The sequence below is a fragment of the Myxocyprinus asiaticus genome, chromosome 4, assembly GCF_019703515.2.
Source record: "Myxocyprinus asiaticus isolate MX2 ecotype Aquarium Trade chromosome 4, UBuf_Myxa_2, whole genome shotgun sequence".
In the NCBI taxonomy this organism is placed as follows: Eukaryota; Metazoa; Chordata; class Actinopteri; order Cypriniformes; family Catostomidae; genus Myxocyprinus; species Myxocyprinus asiaticus.
This window is the reverse complement of record NC_059347.1, coordinates 1,703,056-1,724,893: the sequence shown is the minus strand read 5'-3', so window position 1 is coordinate 1,724,893 and position 21,838 is coordinate 1,703,056. Positions and strand designations below refer to the sequence as shown.

Genomic DNA, 21,838 nt, shown 5'->3' with positions numbered 1-21,838 from the left:
CCTGTTTATATAAGGTCTCACAGCTGAAAATGCATATCAGAGCAAAAACCAAGCCATGAGGTCAAACGAACTGCCTGCATAGCTCAAAGACAGGATTGTGTTGAGGCACAGATCTGCAGAAGGCTACAAAAAAATATTTTGGCTGCATTGAAGGTTCCCAAGAGCACAGTGACCTCCATAATTCTTAAATGGAAGAAGTTTGGAACAACCAGGATTCTTCCTAGAGCTGGCCTTCTGGCCAAACTGAGCAATCAGGGGAGAAGGGCCTTGGTAAGAGGTGGCCTAGAACCTGATGGTCACTCTGGTTGAGCTCCAGAGATCATGTGTGGAGATGGGAGAAACTTGCCGAAGGACGACCATTACTGCAACACTCCACCGATCTGGGCTTTATAGCAGAGTGGCCAGACGGAAGCCTCTCCTCAGTGCAAGACACATTAAAAAGCACCTAAAGGACTCTCAGACTGTGAGAAACATGATTCTCTGGTCTGATGAAATGAAGATTGAACTGTTCGGCCTCAATTCCAAGCATTTTGTCTGGAGGAAACCGGGCACCGCTCATCACCTGCGCAATACCATCCCAACAGTGAAGCATGGTGGTGGTAGCATCATGCTGTGGGGGTGTTTTTCAGTGGCAGAGACTGGGGGACTTGTCAGGATTGAAGGAAAGCTGAATGCAGCAAATACAGAGATATCCTTAATGAAAACCTGGTCCAGAGCACTCAGGACCTCAGACTGGGCCAAAGGTTCACCTTCCAACAGAACTATGACCAAAAACACACATCCAAGACAATGCAAGAGTGGCTTAGGGACAACTCTGTGACTGTCCTTGAGTGACCCAGCCAGAGCCCGGACTTGAACCCAATCGAACATCTCTGGAGAGACCTGAAAATGTCTGTCTACTGACAGTCCCCATCCAACCTGACAGAGCTTGAGAAGATCTGCAGAGAAGAATGGCAGAAAATCCCCAAATCCAGGTGTGCAAAGCTTGTCTCATCATACCCGAAAAGACTTGAGGCTGTAATCGCTACCAAAGGTGCTTCAACTAAGTACTGAGATAAGAGTCTGAATACTTGTGTCAATGTGATATTTCAGTTTTATTTGCAAAGTTATCAAAAATCTGGTTTGTGCTTTGTCATTATGGGGTATGGAGTGTACATTGATGTTAGGGGAAAAAAATAATTTAAAGCATTTTAGCATAAGGCTGCAACATAACAAAATATGAAAAAAATGAAGGGGTCTGAATACTTTATGAATGCCCTGTATATATAATTGCTTTTATATTATAGGAAGGGGTCCATTGCAAGGGTATCATCATATTTGGAGGGCCTTGTTATCGAAAAGTAAAAAAAACAAATAAAGAAAATTGTTTAAGCACCTTGGAGAACACCACGAATCCTAGTACAGTGAAGATTGTGCTTATTAATATTAATTAACTTTGTGACGTTAAACGTATACCTTCATGAAATGTTCTATCACGTAGCTTGATTAATATTCATAAGTCAAGCCCATTTCGTTCATTCGCCAACTTTCAGCCAATCAGGGAGACATACTGGACATACGTCACTTTACGTAATTAATATTCATGAACAATAACTTTGCCGTAGTAGAAATGGTAATTTTGCGATGGGACCGAACACAATGGGTGCTGATGCATAGGTTACAAATACAAAGTGTTTTGCAAACGAACATGTTTTACTGCAATTCTGTGTGTTTTTGTATTTGTGCTGTACTGAAATGAAACCGATGTCTGTCTTTAGACCGCAGCGACTCATACACCAGTGTTTTCTCCTGCAGCAGATTCTGTGAGGGGAGGAAGCCATATGATGTTTTACATGTACATTATAATTAAACAGTGTCTTATATTTATATTTGTCTTATATCTCATATTTTCATCATTTGGTTGGACACCATTAGCATAAACTTATCTATTCAAATTGTGTACATTTTTTCAGCAATTCCAAATGTGTAAACTGTCCAGCGTTGTGACTTTCCTCAGCATAAACTGGAAAATACAGAAACTATGAAAATATGGTTATCTATTTGGGGTGTATTTTTAAAACTAGGCCTACTGGTCATGAATTTACCAGAGTGTAAAAATACTTAAGTATTATACTTAAGTTTTATTTTTTGGATTTGTACTTTACTTGAGTGCAGTTTAAACAGAATACTTGTACTTTTACTTAATTACATTTCCAAAATAAAAATAGTACTTTTTACTCCTTACAATTTGATTTAAACTTGAGAAGTACTCGTTACATTTTTGCAGATCATTTGTCTGGACTGAAGCATCAGACAGAGGTCAGTCGTTATAAATGTGTGGAGTTCCGACCATCTGCAGAGGCGGAATTTCAGATCTTATTTGAGCTTCGGATATGCTGAAATAGACCGTATATGACTGCCCGACTGAATGTGATGTATTCATTCAAAACTATGAGCATGAAGAGAGAAACACTGATGTTTTTGTTTTTGTAAACTTTATTCTAAACACCTGCTACTTCTACAGATTGGACATTTATTAAGTCAAAAATGATCATTCATGTTGCATGCATATATATATATATATATATATATATATATATATATATATAAACAAAAGGTTTTTCTAATTAAATGTGTACCTGTCATTTATTTCTACACATGCCTTCATATTTAAATCATATCTATAAATTTCTACTCCCTATTTGCTGAATTATTGTTGTTGTTGTTGTTGTTAGGCAACTATTAATTATAATAATAACTATAAAACCAGCAATGATAATGATAATAAAAATATAAATAATGGAATCTGTGTAAATATTAATTATTTATTTTATTGAATCCTTCCATCTGCTCAACAGCAAGGTTTGGTAGCAATCCTCTGAAAACAATTCACAAAGCCAATAACATTACTAACTTTCTTCAGAGCTTCATTTGAATTTTGTTTTATCTTTCTCTGTCTCAAGAGGCTGGGTGCTCTGACATCGCAATTCGTGAGTGCCTTCTCCCATGCAACGAACATTGCGTGACTGTGTCAATGTTTTTGCTAAATAAAATTGTGTGGTTCATTACTGGTCTCGGGGCAGTTCCGAAGTGAAATGTTCTCTCAAACAGATGAGGTTTTTAAGTGTTTATGAACTGATAATCTGCCATTTTACTCATGATTTGAGTGAAAGGAGATAAATGTCGTTGTTGTAGCACCTCTAGTGTTCATTCCACCAGGAAATTGCCGTGTTATGTACAACAGGCCACATAAAAAGTATTTTTGCAAAATTCTTTGACCAGGTTGCGAATGCCACTGGGGAAAATGTGACATTCGTTGGAGACAGTAAAAAGGCGACTTAATAAACCAATCGAATTTAACAACATCCTCTCTCACACAATCTTCTCTTGATTTCATTCTAGCTAGGAAAAAGGTAACTTTTTACTTTTTTAATACTTAAGTACAATTTAATGTGAATACTTTTTTACTTTCACTCAAGTATGTTTTGGCAAGATACTTGGACTTTAAATTGAGTAAAATGTTCACTCAGGATGCATACTTTCACTAAAGTATAATTTCTGAGTACTTTTTACACCCCTGGAATTTATATTCTGAAAATGTAATGAAAAAGTCTACCAATTATTGAGTCTTGTAGACCAGTGATTAAATTACTGACGAAAATGTTAATTTATGAATGCTTGTTTTTTATTTAGTCATTAATAAAAAGAAGACGAGATGAAAAAGATGCATCGTGTTGGAAATTAAACTATTTTAACTAAACCATACTGTTGATGAAAAATGACAAGATATTAACAATGCATTGTCAATATTTGTTTTAAGAAATAAATTATAGAAAAAATGTATAGTTTGAAATGTTTTTGTCATTTTGCATATTAATCATCGACGTCAACTAAAATATTTAATTTTCGTCAACTAAAATGATATGCAACTTTTGAGTAAATTGACTACAATATTTTAATACTGACTTAATTTAAGGGATAATTTTGTCAAAAGACAAAAATTATTACTATATATAAAAAATCATCTAAAATGGTTGTGGAGTGACTCATACAGTCCAAGAGCCAGCAGAACCAGCCATGCGAGAACCCAGCAGAACCCCACGAGAACATAAAGGAACATAAATAAGCGTCGAGGCTCCCGGAGGAAGACTGCATGCAGCTCAACCCTTCCTTCAGAGGCATCGCCATCAGCTCTCTGCTGGTCATCGACATCGGTCTGTCCAAGCATCTGAGTGTGTGTGTCCACACGTCGTCTTCGTGGGGCAGCGTGCGCTCAGCATACACTACCATTCAAAAGTTTAGGGTCACTTACTCATTCTTCATTTTATTTTATTTTTTCACATTTTAGAATAATAGTAAAGTCATCACATCTATGTAATAATAGAAATGGAAATATGGGAATTATGTTGTGACTAAACAAAATCCAAAATAAATCAAAACTGTCTTATATTTGAGCATCTTCAAAGTAGTCACCCTTTGCCTAGAATTTGCAGACATGTACTCTTGACATTTTCTCAACCAACTTCTTGAGGTATCACCCTGGGATGCTTTTTAAACAGTATTGAAGGAGTTCCCATCTATGTTGGGCACTTATTGGCTGCTTTTCTTTATTGTTTGGTCCAAGTAATCAATTTCAAAAACATTTTTTTATTATTATTACATTTTAGTTTTGTAATGAAATAAATTAATATGGTGGCACAATTATATTTTTGTCTACAAAACTAATTTCAAACATTTAAACATACACCTTCAGATCAAAAGATTTTTTTAAGATCATGAGAAACATTTCAGTCAAGTGTTTCAAAACTTTTGACCGGCAGTGAAGGTGAATTACGGACCAGGTCAATGGGTCAGTGCCCAGGGGCCCTTGACTACCAGGGGCCCGGGGGGCCCTGGGCTGCAAGGTCTCACAGCCCATCAACTTTGAAAACAAATGTTTATATTATTCAGACGCGGTTTTAAGATGAATTTTAGATTAAAAAATAAATACAATAAAAAACACCTCCCTAACCTAACACTTTTGCCTGACCATTAGTGTTTTAAAAGATATATGAGAAGTTAAAAAGTCATCCTTACATTATCAGTGCCTAAACCTAACCAACAGGGTTTTAAAATGCAGAAGTGAAATGGAAAAGCTCATCTTCTGAAGCAACCACCTCATTTTGTGCTGCTTCTATGACTCTGTAATGTCATGTGCCAGCTTGAGCTCATGGCTGGACTTGAACTGCAGTTCAATGCCCTATCAGGTGGGCTACCATGCAAGCTATCCACATTGGAATACGTGTATATATGTAGGTGAGTCTGTAATAAAAGCATTAAAATGTATTGTTTTTCAAAATATGTGTTTGAGTAAAAGTGTGTCGATATCATAAAATAGCAGGTTCTGAGTAATGGAGAGAAAAATTGATATTATAAAGTCATTATCAGCCATTTAAATCATGATTTAAGTGAAAGTGAATAAAACACACAGTTGTTGTAGCGCCTCTAGTGTTAATTCTCCTGGAAACTGCAGGGAATTGTACCTGGAGACACGTACAGTATAACAAGTTTTGCAAAAATATATATACAGTAGAGTCACGTTTTCACTATGAGAACAGGTTGTAAATATGTGGGCCCCACAGCTTATACAAGGGCCCCTCAGTAGGTCCCTGTGACTATGAGGGCCCCAAGCCCTCTTATAGGACCCTTTTGTCTTTCTGTTTCTAATTACATTTTTTGAGCAACTCGTTAACCTTATAACACCGTGCGTATCATATTTGATACATGACTTTCTAAATCCTCTACATCATCATCTCGATGTATATGAGATGTCTGCCATCTCCTGGTGTAAGTTTTCATGCTGTACTGGAAGTAGAAGACCTTGTTATATAATTTCCAAAATAGCTACCACTATGCACCCCATCATTCAGATGAGTTAGAAAAGATGTAGCAATGTGAGTCAGAACTGCCTGAACTCTTTGCTGAATTTCACCAAACCCTTGCATAGATACTGTAGGAGCCTGTAATTGTTAAATTCGTCAATATTTAAAGTATTTGGGTTCCGGGGACGCCATGCGAGTAGCAGACGTGTGAGACACGAGCTCTGTGAACTTTGCTAGTTTTTTTAAATTACTTTCATGTTATAATCTGGTGAGATTCGATAAACCCAGTTACATACTTGCTCTTTGTGGTAAACATGGCAAAGAAGTAAAAATCCTCAGACTCTGGAGACATTAAAAGACACTTACATGTTCAAGCTGAGGCCCCTGGCAGCACTGCGAGACGGGGACTCGATTTGGACGGCACGTCGAGAGATGAAATTCAGCGTCAACTGTCCAACATATCGGTGATGTTGACGAAGGTTCTTGCTGACTTGGAAGATCTCGCTGTAATACGTCGATCGATTACGGCGATGGAAACAAAATTCTCTGAGTTGTTTACAAGAGTGACAGAAGTTGAAAAACAAATCGATTATGTTGAGTCATCGGAAAGGGAATTATCCGCTAATCCGCCCGTGTCCAAAACAGATTTGGAATTAATTTCGGAAAAACTGGAATATTTAGAAAATATGAGCCGAAGGAATAACATACGAATTGTTGGAATTCCTGAGCAGGAAGAGGGCAGAGATATGGTGAAATTCCTGGACGAGCTCTTCTCGAGTCTGCTCGACATAACAGGCCATAAGCTGGAAATCGAGCGAGCTCACAGAGTCCCAGCTCACAGATCTGCTGACGGAGACAGGCCCGATCGATTTTGGCCAAATTTCTGAGATCATCCGATAAAGATCTCGTGTTGCGCCAGGCGAGGAGCAAAGGAAAGCTTTCTTGGAAGAACCACAATATTTTCTTGTTCCCGGACTTTGCGAATTCGACAAGAGAGAAACGCGATCGGTTCAAGGAATGTAAGAAACTCTTACACCAGCAGAAGATCACTTTTGCAGTGATGTTCCCGGCCAAACTGAGAATAGAAACAAAGAATGGTCGCAAAGTATTTACATGTCCAAAACAGGCACTCTCCTTCATAAATACATGGGCGTGAGTAAGCCATTTGATGTTTCTTATATTAGTGGGCTGACTCGCGGTTCAGGAACTCTATTATCTGAGGAAGCTGGGTGCCATTTCAGCAGATGATTTTTGCGCTGGCTCCGCCTAGCGGCTGGGGTTTGTTTTGTGGCATGACTCCTAGAAACTTTTGCATTGACGGAAGATCTTTTTTACACTGAAGCTTCAGGCCAGATCGAGAATGAACACTATGGATGACCGCAGAATATCTACATGCTCACATAAAGGACGTCTTTTATAAAGTTGATGGACTGAGTAAGTTATGGTGTATTTTTCTTTTTTCTTTTTTTTTTTTCTTCTTTTTTTGCGGCCTCTGAGTTAGTTTGGCTCTTGATCATCCGAGGAACTGGGATGCCGGTTTTATTTTTCGTGCTGGCTCCACCTAGCGGCTGGAGCTTGTTCTGTTAAATATCACTCCTTTGGAACAGCTGTGGATAAATCTGTTTGTTCTTCGTGCTTATTCCTCCTGCTGGCTGTAATTTGTTTTGTGGAGTATTTTCGCGGGACATTGGAATGATTATGTCATCTGCTGAACTCATAACAGTTGGCTCACTGAACAACTGCTTGTCTGTCCCAGCAAACTGAATGGCTTTATATCAGCTGGAGTTTATTTTGTGGAGGAACACACCTTTGAGACGGTTCTGTGAATGAGTCTACATGTTTTTTCTGTTATTCTGCCTGTTGGCTGGGGTCTGTTTTACAAAGTATTTTCTGTTATGTAATTTTGCCTTACAAAATTTGTATAGAAGCACCGGACTTGAGCAATCCGATGGCAAAGATGTCGCGGGGGTTCTCGTATGCGTACATGGACCTTTGAGTTTTAAGGGATTGACGCCGGTTGGCGCTGTCGTGCACGGGGTTAATGCGCACATTTTTCTTTTTCTGTTTGTTTTGATCGGGGGGAAGTTCAAGGTTTGATTGTTGCATTAATGGGGAATGTGGTCTGTGTAATCTTGTTTTAGACACACAATTTATTTATTTTTATTATATCAATATGTCAAATGTTAATATGAATAAGTTGTCTCTCTCCACATGGAATGTGAATGGGTTGAGGCACCCCATAAAAAGAAGGAAGGTTATTTCTTTTCTTAAACGTAAGAAATATGATATAGTGTTTCTTCAAGAAACACATCTTTCCCCGCAGGAAGCTGAAAAATTTGGGAAGATATGGGATGGACATGTTTTCTTTAGTGTTGGCTCAAGTAAGAGTAGGGGAGTCATTATATTGATTAATAAACATCTACAATTCAAATGTCTCAAACAGATTAAAGATAAATTAGGGAGAGTCATTATTCTATAGGAGATTATTGGAAAAAGATTTGAATTTGGTATTGGAGGAAGAAGTGTGGACTAGGATTCTAAAAAATGTCAACTCTGCATCTAGAGATGCAAGGGTTCGCCTTATGCAATTTAAGATTCTACATAGATTTTACTGGACCCCCTCTAGATTATATAGGCTTGGTCTTAAAGACACACCCAACTGCTGGCGTTGTCAATCAGAAGTTGGAGACACAACTCATGCCTTTTGGGGGTGTGTTAAGATTCAAGATTTTTGGATGAAGGTGCAGAGCTATTTGTTTGACGTTTTGGGCACTCGAGTTTTGCTTTGCCCCAGATTTTGTATTTTGGGTGACGGAGCTGTCATAAATTTGGGGGACAAATTTATACAAAATTGGGTTTTAACAAGTGTTATGATTGGCAGACAAGTCATTTTAAGGGGTTGGAAGTCCGACGGAGCGCCATCATTTCTAGAGTGGTGTACAGAGATGGGGAGGGTGGCAGCGTTTGAAGAAGGGGTATCTAGAGGATTGGGTAATTTGGACTTGTTTATAGGAAAGTGGGGCAAATATTTGGCATTTTTGGAGGGCTCTCGGGGAGGGATAATGGAGAGAGAGATGTAGAGGTTATGTGTGTGAATTATTATATTTTATTAATTATATTATTTTTTAATATTTGTTTTTGTGTGTCTAGAATTATGTGGGACCACTGGGATGTTGTTTTGGGTAGGACTGAGGGGGTGGGGGGGGGGGGTGGTAGTAATAGAGGGGGTTAAGTATTGATTCTGTTTGTATATGTTCTTGCTTGTATGTGTCAATATAGGAATCAATAAAAAATGTTAATAGAAAAAAAATATTTAAAGTATTTGATGAAGTTAAAATATTGTATAATTTATTATGGCCCCTTCAAATATATGCATTTTGTATGCATTATTTGTAGTATTTACATTGAGTTTACATTATGTATAACAAACGTTAAAATGGTCTCTTTAAGAACAGTGGCTGTTCAGCAAACGTGTTTCGGTTGAGTGGTTTCTTTACCACATGATTTATTCTGACTGTAAATAACAGAACAGGTATTAAAAGAGACTTAAATCAATGAAAATCGATTGCTTAGATCTCAACTTTAAAAGATAATTTGTCTGGGAGGCCCTAATAGAAAATCCACCCCTGGCGCTCATTGGTCACTCTGCTGATGCTGACGGGTCATGGCATCTCTAGTGTGTCTTCTGCAGAGCAACACACTGGCCGGACAAGAGGTTCTGATCAATCTATTGATCGGTTAGATTCTCACATAAACACCTGTGGAAGTGTGACGTATCTGCTCACGTCTCTAACTGTGTTGGAGGTGAGATTTTAAATCAAGAGCCTAAAGCTCTGGAGAAATACACAACATTAATGTGACAAACGCCTCCGGTGACTCTGATGTTCTTTAAAGTGCTTCTTGTTAATGCAGTTGGGTTTGTAGGACAGTGATGAACACTTCATAGTGAGCAGTCTAAGAGGAGGATGAAAGAACCATTTTAAGAAACTTTTTGAGTGCTCACACACTATAAAGCTCTGACGGATAGGAATGCGTAAGATGCATTTTGAGGGCGTGGGAAGTAGGTCTGGGGTCAACACACATTTTCCGATACTATTTGATTCAGATATACAAGCTCTTGATTTGAAATGATTACGATTAATTTGTGTATGTTTAAGTTATAATGTGCAATTTCCTTATATATGAAAGAAATTTCGATATCACAACAAAATACTAACTAATTTAAGTAAACATTGTTTCAAGTTCTTAAGTAATTATTCAAGACAAGTAAACAGAAACAAATGATATGCATTAGAACAAATAAAAAGAATGGAACAAAATAGAAATTAAGCAAACAGTGCTTTCAGTTTTTAGGAGCAGTAAAGCATTCAGCTCACATTTGTAAGATACGCTCTTCACAGAAGTTTCACTGGTTGCCGCATTCACCATTAATTACAATTGTTTTGTAAGGCCAGCAATGACAGGGTTCGTGCAGGTCCTTAGAAGTCTTATTACACAGCTCTCAAAAATACTGGATTCTGATTGGTCAATTGCGCCATCTAGTGGTCTGATATATCTGAGTAACAACCGCACATCCACGTATCAGACCGCTCAACCCGGTACTGCGAGTCATCTTTTCTGCTTCTCGGATCACTGAGCGATCTCTACAAGTAAGCTCATAAAATAATTTAAACTCAAATCAATTTTTCATGTCCATTTATTTATTTATTTGACAAGTTGTCTTGTAATAAGACATTCATTTATTCAAATTAAGAAAACACCAACAGAATTCTGACGCAAACCGGAGGTTGATTCCAGCTGTTCAAGGATTTATTTCTTGTTACATAAATAAATGATTTCAATGCAAATCAATATAAAATGTCCATGTATCTATTGGTTTGGTTAGTAGCCATGTAATAAGCATACAAATAATGTAATCAGCCTGTTGTTATCATAAAATAAACCCCTTCAGGCTGAAACAAGAGTCCTCTGCTTAACGTCAGGGTCCTGATCACCCTGTCGGGGTCACTTTTCTCAAATTTAAGGTCATAAAAAGTCTTAAATATCTTAAATGGTTTAACAAAAATCTTAATTGTCATTTAAAGAGGTCTTAAAATTTGGGGACGGAATAACAGGAATCGCAATATAGCCTAATTTAATGATAAAACTGCAAAAGGCTACGATTGAGTCCCTTCGGGCTTGTTTATAGTTAAACTCACCTTTCTTTCAACATTATTAAACAGCAGTATCAGTAAAATACAATACTAGTCAAACTCTAATTTGTATGTGTTGATATACTGGTACATGTTCTGGTATTGACATACAATATTCATTTTATTTGTTCAGGTCTGAAAAAAGGTCTTAAAAAGTCTTACATTTTATTTTAAAACTCCACTGCAACCCTGATTGAGGCCAGGTAACATTCCACACTCAGTTGAAGAAGTGCATCATCCAGGTACTCATAGTACACCTCTTTTTGTTGCATTTTCGGTGTAAACATACTACTCGCCCTACTTTTTGGTACACTGCACAGTGGCGTAGAATAGTGTAGTTTAGCTGTCTAGCAGGCAAATCCATGTGTCACTAGCTGGGTTTCCATCCAAGTATTTTTATGTGCATTTTGAGATATTCAAAATACACTTGCTTGAGATGAACAAATGTTTTATTTGATTAGAAGAAATGTGTATAAACTATTATGGAAATGCAATTTCAGAATAAACTCCTATTGAATTTATTAGGAATACAAGATGCTCATTAAAAAATGTAATGTGACTGAATAACTTCATAACTGGACTAACCAGCGGACCAATTATCACATCTGAAATGTTGCTCTGCTCATCCTAAAATACTGGTGTCCTGAAAATCCGAAGCCTGCAGAGTTTGCAAAGCAAATAAGTGGAATACAAACTTGAACTGTGGTGAAGAGTAGATTTATAAAAGCCTGAAGCGTGGTTACTGTATTTTTTTACAGTGAATTTCTGGCAACCACAGTAAAGTCATAAGGAAGGAGGAACGCACAGAAGTGTGAGACACGCTGTCGCTCCCAGACATGAGCTTAAGTTCTTTACAGTGTTTTGTCTGTGTGCTCTAAACTGCAAGTATTTTATTTCTAAAAGAGTTACAGTGGCTACAATATCTCCAGAAGTGATGATTTTCTCTCTCCCGAACTGTCACATCCGTCTGCACTTAGTCCTCTCCTTGGCTGATTAGCCCGACTGGGGGCCGGGCATGTGTATTCACGGCCCAGCCCTGCCCTCCTCCTCATCACACTTGTTTTTGCGGTATTATGATTTTTCCGCATAAATTAAATGGGCAACTTGGTTGGAAACATGACTATTGTTAGATTTTGTTCAGTTCTCTTGTGAGTTTGAGTGCTCAGTGCTGCCGCTCAGGGGAGGAGACTGTATTTTCACTCAGCTATATCAGCACTACCAGTTATATATTTATTTGTGTATTGAACGATACACAGGCATCGTATCATACGCTTACATTTTTACTTCCCTAGTATCCACAATACCACAACTTTAGGAGCGCTCTCAGAGGACATAAAGTACCTGCACATATGTCAAATGACCGCACGCAGGTACTGAAATAAAAAGTGAGATTCTCGTTATCAGTGTAGTTTCTCTACTCTCTTTTCCTTTTGGTCTGTTAACAAGACCAACCAGTGGTTGTATTGCAATAAACTGGTTGATTGCGGTAGAAATTAGCACCCCTGGTATAGAGTACAAGATCGATCTTGTAATTTTAAGAATCAATATCAGGGGAATTTTGGTTGAAGGTAAGAGTTTTGTGTGTGAAATATTGGGCACTCGGGTTTCGTTTTGCCCCAGACTCTTGTGTTTTGGGTGATGGGGGCGATCATCGACATAAGAGATAAATACATAAATAATTGGGTCCTGACCAGTGCTATGATAGGCAGGTAGATTGTTTTAGGAGGATGGAAGTCAGCTGGAGCACCCTCAGTTCGGGAGTGGTGTGCGGAGATGGGGAGGGTGCCAGCTTTCGAGGAGGTATCATGTAGAAGGCTGGGGATCTGGGATTCATTTAATGGGAAATGGGGTAATTATTTGACGTTTTTGGGGGACTCTCGGAGAGGAACTGTGGAAAGAGAGGTGTAGTTTTAGATGTGTATGATTATTTTATAAATATAATTTATATATTTTAATTAATTAATTTATTTATTTTTATTTTCTGTGTGTGTGTAATTACATGTGACCACAGGGATGTTCGTTGGGGGTCGGGGTGGGGTTGTTGATTGTGGAGGGTGAGGGGTAGCAGTGGGAGTTAAATGTTGATTCATTGGAAATGTGTTTTGTTTTTCTTTGTCTTCTTTGAATCAATAACAATTTTAGTCTTAAAAAAAAATCAATATCAGGATCAAATGAAGATGATGATTAATCTGAAATAGATTTTTTGTTTTTTTACCCAGCCCTATTGAGAAGTAGTGTAAAAATTATCTCTAAAATTGCTGGTCAACAGATGCCTACGTCAGAGTGCATTGCAACAAAAGTTAAAATTTTCTCGACCTTTTTTTTTTTTGCTTGCATGGCATGTTTTACCAGCTCTAGTACACTTTAATATACAGTAAGTTTGAGGCAGTTGTGAAAAATGTTGTATAGTGAGGATATATTAAATGTAATAAAAAATATTGTCATGAATAAAACAGCACCAATTCTCCTAGGTACACTTGTGTGCACGTTGTTGGCAAATAAGTTGATCCAAGCATCTTAAAGTTCCAGGTATACTTCGTTTTTGTTTGTTCCAGTTTGGCTCGCGCCAGGTCAACCACGTTGCCTTTGCGAATATACTCTTCTAGACATTTGACGATATTCAATAATTAGGTATACTGTAATAATTAACATGCACAATATTGTTATCATGAGTGCTTCAAAATACTGTGAAAATTTCAAGATAACCTGTTAACCAAATTGTTTAGATTTTTCTGAATGCACTGTAGCATTTCCATCAATAAATCACTCTTAACTCTTACAGTAATTGGAAGACACACCAAATTTCTACATGCCTTTTTTGTTAGGGAAATAGATTACAAGCTCAATAGGACTCAAAATTAATCAAGATATTCTCATATAATACTTTCATATAAAACTTGTCAATAAATATACAGTACACTTTAGCTAGTCTGGGAACTTTTCCCTTTCTGCATGTTTGTGTCTGGTGGCATGATGATAAACCTCTAACCTTTTTCTTTTTGCTTTCCTTTTTGCGACATGGGCCGTGTCTTTACCATGAATTAAAAGAGTAAAACCGGGGGGAAAGCAGTCCTGAAAACTGGAATATGCAGTCATCCTCCATAGTGCACTTGTTCCAATGTTTACCTCTCATGCCATCACCACAGACGGATTTGTTACACCATACCACAGTGGAAAAAGAAACCGTTACTGGCCAGGATTGTGGAAAAGTGGCTTTAGAGAACCTACAGAACACAGTTCTATGTATGGAATCCCAGACTGACTTAATGATCTGTACCATCTGTTGCAGGACTGCTTCATCTACTTCTATTCATTTCTATTTGCAAATGGAATGGTTGGGAATGTAAAATCGATATTTCCTCTTGACAAACTCAAGCAGAAGGTTTAAAATAAGCATCTCAAGATGAACATTTTTGGGAAACCTCTAAAGTTGACACCCTGTCTACACTGGGCATGTCTGTTGATGCAACAGCTTGAGGCTATCCTCACTGAATGAATCGACACGAACATTCTAAACCTTTTAATTTGTGTAGGAGCTCCAGCACATACAGCACAAAATGGAACAGGACACCCGTTTATTGTTGGCACAATGGATGCATTGCATCACACCGCTCGCGTCCGGTGTAGGCAGGGTGTAAGGTTTTACACAGTATGTTTCTGTTCTTTGCTATGTAATGTCAGTAACTGTGCTCTCTTCTCTCTCAGCTCTGATTCTTGATATTGTGACTGTGGCAGGAGTTCAGAAACTGTTCCGGCGCAAAGGACCCTAGGACCTCAGTCCTGGTTTAATAGACTGTGTGGCTCTGGACACGTATTTGTTCCCGGCGACTTACGCAGGCAGAGCGGCGATGGTCTCCAAATTTCTCCTGTCTCATCTGGTGGTGGCCATCCTGCTGCGAGTTCTGCTGGTGCTGTGGGTGTTCCTGGTAGGCCTGTCTAGGGTTCTGCTTGGCTGGCACCACCTGACGGACATGGCGTGTGGCTTCGCTCTGGGTCTCCTGCACTTCAGTCTCATGGAGTTGGTGTGACTCTCATCCAGCGCCTGTCACACCATCATCACCATGGGAACCTTTAGCTGGAGCTCCGCCTACTAGAGCTTCACCATGTGCAGAAGAGCAGAATGGTACATGGCATACAGTGGGCTACAAACGTCTGAGACAATCAGTGAAACTGATTTTATCTACTTTTGTGTAGCTCGGTGACTAGAGTCAGGAACTGAGAACATCAAAAATATCAGAACTGAATTATTTTCATGACTTTCGGTTCCATTCTCGAATGTGCATTCTTCTGGTGATGTAGTCGGAACACAGTGTTTCCTGTGCTACCATTCGGCGGCACTGCAACAACGCTATTGCTGGCATACAGCGTGACCAAACCAATGACTCTAATGAGAAACACACAGCGCTACCCCTAGAATGAATGACCCTTATGAGCCAGTTCTTTTTATAGAATAAGAAACCTACTGAACTGTGGCTGTGGCTGTTCGTAAGACAGTGTGTTGTTAAAGATACACATCAGGAGTTTTGTTGTAATTAGTGGTATTTTATATATAACATATAAAGGAATGAATTGATACAAAATTTAATCAGAGTTTTTCCTCGAAAGCCGCCACCCTCCCCATCTCCGTGCACCACTCTTGAAATGAGGGCGCCCCAGCCGACTTCCATCCCCTTAAAACAATCTGTCTGCCGATCATAATGCTGGTTAGAACCCAATTTTTTATGTGTTTATCCCTTATATTGATGACCACACCATCACCTAAAATACAGAGTCTGGGGCAAAATGAAATTTGAGTGCCCAATACGTTGCACATAAAACTCTGAAACTTCAACCAAAATTCTTGGATCTTAACACACCACCAAAAAACATGAGTTATGTCTCCATCTTCTGATTGGCATCATCAGCAGGTGGGTGTGTCTTTAAGACCAAGCCTATACAATCTAGATGGGGTCCAATAGAATTGATGTAAAATCTTGAATTGCATAAGGCGCACCCTTGCATCTCTAGATGCAGACTTGACATTTTTTAGAATCCTAGCCCACACTCCCTCCTCTATTACCAGGTTTAAATCTTTCTCCCATAATCTCTTGAGAGAAGTTAAAGCTCTGAATTAAAAGGGAGTAATACACTGATGCCTAATGACCTTTTCCAAAAGCAGTAATCACCTCTCCCAGAGTATCTGCCGCTTTAGGAGGGTGTATGCTACTCCCAAAAACAATACAGAGCAGGTGGCGCAGCTGTAAATACCTAAAGAACTGAGATCTGGGAATCCCAAAATGTTGAACCAAATTTTCGAAGGATCTCAACACTCCACTCTCATATAGGTCACCGAGCGTATAAACCTCTCTCACAATCCACTTTGTTCAGCAGAAAGGGGACTTATTAATACATAATTTTGGGTTCAGCCATATGCTCAATGCAACATTTAAATAAATGTCCGAATTAAACACTCTGGACACTTTTGTCCATACCGAGTACAAATGTGAGATAACAGGGTGTAACATAACCTCTCCGATTAATTTGAATGAAAGGCTTTGCAATGGCAAAATAGGGGCAAGACCTTCCTGTTCAATACAAAACCAGGGAGGGGCTCTCTCAGGTGGAAGCGGCCAATGAGCCAAATGTCTGAGACCGAATGCTGAATAATAAAACAAAATCTTGGGTAGGCCTAGCCCACCTTTGTCAATCGGCCTATGCAACTTACTGAAATGTAATCTTGGACGTGTACCATGCCAAATGAAGGACTTCGCTGTGCTATCAAATTGTTTGAAATAAGAGAGGGGGACATCTATAGGGAGAGACTGTAGCAGGTAGTTGAATTTTGGAATACAATTCACTTTAATAACTTTAACCATCCCAATCATCGATAAATGTAATGAAGCCCACCTGCCCACATCGCTCGAAAACGTTTTAATTAAAGGGTCAAATTAACTCTAACTAAATCACACAAATTTGCTGGGAATAAAATACCCAAATACTTAATGCCCTGTTTGGGCCACTGGAAGGCACCCGGCTGAAAATCCGTTACTGGGCAGTACGCTGTCAGAGCCAAAGCTTTGGATTTAGACCAATTAACTCTGTATCCTGAAAATTTAGAAAAGGAATTAATAATTCTGTGAAGGCAAGGCATAGATCTAGTGGGGTCGGAGACGAATAATACAATTTCATCTGCGTAAAGCAAAAGCTTATGCGCTACACCTCCCGCCACCACCCCTGGAAAATCATCCTCCTTTCTTATTGCGGCTGCTAATGGTTCCAGGGCAATAATGGGGAAAGAGGGCAACCCTGCCAGTTGCCCCTATCCAGAGTAAAATAATCTGAAATTAATCCATTCGTTTGTACCGCCGCTAACAGGTGTCTATAAAGTAACTTAATCCATCCAATAAAAGTATTCCCGAACCTGTACATTTCCAAAATCTTAAAAAAAGAATCCCATTCTACCATATCAAACGCCTTTTCGGCATCAAGTGAGATGGCAGCGGCCGGAGACTGATCATTCGCAACTGACCACATGATATTGATGAAACGCCTAATGTTATCAGAAGAGCTATGGCCCTGAATAAACCCCACCTGATCTATATGTATAAGACATGTCATAACTTTAATTAATCGGTTGCCAAAATTTTTGACAATATTTTAACGTCTAGCTGATTCAGTGAAATTGGACGGTAACTCTTACACTCACTTGGATCTTTGTCTTTTTAAGAATCAGACTGATCCGGGCTTGTGTCCTGGTTGGTGGAAGCTTTCCATTCTTTAATGATTCCATATAAACTTCTAGCAAAAGTGGAGACGATTCTGTAGCATAAGATCTAAAAAACTCAGCGGCAAAGCCATCTGGCCCCGGAGCCTTGCCTGTAGGCAAGGCCTTATTTACCTCGCCCAGCTCCTCCAAGGTTATCTCAGAATCTAGAGATTTTTTTTTGCTCAGCTGTCAGTTTAGGAAGTTCTAATGGTTCCACAAAGTTTCTAATATCCACATCAGTAGACGAAGACGTGGAACTATAGAGATCAAGGTAGAATTCTTTAAAAGCATGATTAATATCAATGGCTGAGGTAAATATTTCACCACCAGCATATTTCACTGAGGGAATGGTAGATAAAGACTCTCTCTGTTTTATATATCTAGCCAGAAGTTTTCCTGCCTTGTCCCCCAACTCAAAGTATGACTTTCTTGCCCTGAATAGCCAAAACTCCACCTTCTGTGACAAAATAGTATTATATCTGTATTTCAATCGGGTCAATTCTTTGAGGCCATCAGACGACATTCAGCGCTTCAGCTCTGCCTCGGGACTTTTAATATTCCCTTCCATCTCCAAGAGTTCTCGTGCCTTGGATTTTTTGGTGAATGAGGCATACTGATTCGGCCCCTAAGAACAGCCTTAAGTGCCTCCCAAGCCATGTCCACAGAGGATACTGAGGACCAGTTGGTCTACATATAAACATTGATTTCAGCCTTTAACATTTGCTGGAATTCTGGATTTTACAAAAGGGATACATTAAAGCACCAACTGTGATATGATTTCCTTTTCTCCATATGTGGCAACACTTCTAATCACACTAGGGCATAATCTGAGACTAAAATGTTTCCAATTGAGCAATCAATAACAGCTTAAATGAGGGATTTAGATATATAAAAAAATCTATTCTAGAATACATCTTATGGACTGATGAAAAACATTTATAGTCCCTACCAGATGGGTTCAAAAGTCTCAAAATATCTGTAAAACCAAGATTTTTACATATCCTGTGAAGTGTAAATGTTGCTTTAGGGGGCTTGCAGACGTTTGCTTCACTATGATCAAGGACTGAGTCCATCAAAAGACTAAAGTCTCCTCCCAATATTATATCATGAAGGGTGCCAGCAGCTTGCAACATCCCTTCAAGATCTATAAAAAGCCCTGATCATCAATATTAGGTGTGTAAATATTAGCCAAAATAAGACTTTGCCCCTCAATTTCTGCTTCAACAATAATGACTCTTCCTAGTTTATCTTTAATCTGTTTGAGACATTTGAATTGTAGATGTTTACTTATCAGTGTAATGACTCCCCTGCTCTTACTTGAGCCAGCACTAAAGAAAACTTGTCCACCCCATATCTTCCCAAATTCTTGAAGAAACACTATATCATCTTTCTTACACTTAAGAAGAGAAATAACTTTCCTTCTTTTTATGGGGTGCCCCAACCCATTCACATTCCACGTGGAGGGAGACAATCCACTCATATTAACATTTGACATTTTGACATGTTAGAAAAAATAGATTGTGTGTCAAAAACAAAATTATAAAGACCACATTCCAAAATGAGTCCAACAATCAAACCCTGAACTTCCCCCCGAACAAAAAGAAGAAAAAAAAAGAAAAAAGAAAAACGTGCACATTAACCCCGCGCATGACAGCGCCAACTGGTGTCCATCCCTCTAAACTCAAACAGTCCATGTAAGAGAGCCCCCGTGACAAGTTTGCCATTGGATTGCTCAAGTCTGGTGTTTCTATACTAATAAAAGATAATCTATAAAACAAACTCCAGGCAATAGGCGGAATAAACACAAAGAGCATGTAGATTCATCCACAAACTGTCCCGAAGGTGTGTTCCTCCACAAAACAACCTCCAGCCACTAGGCGGAACCAGCCCAAAAAAAAAGGTGCTCAGTTTCCTCGAACAGTCAAACGAATGTTCAGTGAGCCAGCCCACTCGGCTGCTACATGAGTGCAACAAATGACCTAATCACTCCAATGTCTTGCAAGAAATACTCCACAAAACAAACTCCAGCCAACAGGAGGCATAAACACAAAGAACGTGCAGATTCATCCACAGAACTGTCCCGAAGGAGTGTTATTCCACAAAACAAACTCCAGCTGCTAGGTGGAACAAGCACAAAAAGAAACAAAAAAGGTGCTCAGTTTCCTCGAACAGTCAAGTGAATGTACTTTGAGTCAGTCCACTCGGCTGCAATGTGAGTACCACAAAATAAATTACTCACTCCATTGACTTTATGAAGGACATCTTTTGCTGTGGGCGTGTGAATGTTTTATGGCCATTCTTTGCATCTATTCTCAATTTGGCAGGGAATATCAGTGCAAAAGCGACCCTCCGTTGATGTAAGAGTTTCTTGCATTCCTTGAATCGATCACGTTTCTCTCTTGTCGAGTTCGCAAAGTCTGGGAACAAGAAAATCCTGTGGTTCTTCCAAAAAAGCCTTCCTTTTCTCCTCGCCTCACGTAACACAAGATCTTTATTGGATGATCTCAGAAATTTGGCCAGAATTGATCGGGGCCTGTCTCCCTCAGCGGATCGCTGAGCCGGAACCCTGTGAGCTCGCTCGATTTCCAGCTTATAGCCTGTTATGTCAAGCAGATTTGGAAAGAGCGTGTCCAGGAATTTCATCATATCCTGTTCCTCTTCACCCTCAGGAATTCCAACGATTCATATGTTATTCCGCTGGCTACATTTTTCCATGTCCTCCAACTTCTTCCAGACACGCTCCAAATCCACCTTGGTCACTAGCGGATTAGCAGATAATTCCCTCTCCGATGATTCCAGATAATCTATCCATTTCTGGACATCCCCCACTCTTGTAACCAGCTCAGAGAATTTAGTCTCCATGGCAGTGATCGATCGACGTATCACTGCAAGATTCTCCAAGTCAGCAATGACCTTCATCAGCATTGCTGACATGTTCAACATCTCTAGCCGAATTTCCCTCACTTCTCCGACCAAATCGGCTCCCTGGCTCGGGTGTCTTTTAATGTATCCAGAGCCCAAGGATTTTGAATTCTTTGACATATTGTCCTCCTAGAACAGTTATGGAATAGAGTGTATTGAATCTCACCGGTTTATGTCATTATTAGTGTTAAAACTAGCAAAGTGTGTAGAGCTCACCGTTCACACGTCCGAACCTCGCATGGCATCACGTGACTCCCCTGTTAAAGAGTTTTTGCAAGAATATGTTCTGTTTAAATATGAAATGACTATTTCAATCATTAAGAAGAAACAGAATTGGAACTGGAATCATTACATTTCTTCTTATTACCATCACTGTTGGAGACACATAAACCTTTATGCTTTGGCAGAGAAAAAAAAAACTAACTTGGGAAAATTTACACATGTAACTCTGCATGAGTTTATTGTTTGTTATAGTCTAAAAGCAACATCACACTCACAATAATGCTGTTGTACTGAATGTCAGTCATGTGATTTACTTTTGGAAAAAAAAAGATGCCTCGTGACCCAGTCACAGCTGAGCTGATTGGCAGTGAGATATTGCTTAATTATATCATCGGTGTAACAATTTGAGTGAGAAGTTATAAGAAAAAATAACATTAATTTGAGAATGTCTCAGTATGTGGTAGTGTTGTCAAAAGTACCAGTACTTCGGTACAAAAGTCAGTACTTAAATAAAAAAGATGTCATGATACCAGTGTTTCGACTCGAGCACCAACTAAATTCAGTCCCAGCACGCTGTCTGACTGACACACAGCTGCTTTCAAATGCTCACACACTTATTTGAGTGTGTGCTCTGTTACTCCTTTTACAATGAAATGCACAATTAATCCAATTAAAATTGTGAAATGACCTGTGATTATTAAACCACGGAAGTCTGCAATCTTCAAGCTGCGTGCTTTAAATTAATGTGTCAAGCAGACTGCTCATACACTGGAAACTCCACAAATATTGAGAATCATCATATTTACATAATTATATCACAGCATTTGCACTTTAATGATCGCACTGGGCCATGTAACAAACTGTTTATCCATCAGAAGAAGTGAAGCTTCTGTCAAAACCACGCATCAAAACAAAAG

The 21,838-nt window shown here is 39.0% G+C and overlaps 2 protein-coding genes across 3 annotated transcripts in view; both read left to right on the top strand.

Moving 5' to 3' along the window:
* The window catches only part of nup214 (nucleoporin 214), a 319,628-nt gene that overhangs the window by 126,123 nt on the left and 171,667 nt on the right, over positions 1 to 21,838 (top strand). The window lies entirely within an intron of this gene.
* On the top strand, positions 1,583 to 15,126 carry LOC127436505 (inactive phospholipid phosphatase 7). The gene is given in 5 exon segments (XM_051690721.1): positions 1,583 to 1,612; positions 4,034 to 4,246; positions 9,456 to 9,511; positions 9,513 to 9,577; positions 14,738 to 15,126. Coding segments are annotated over 5 exon segments (753 nt in total).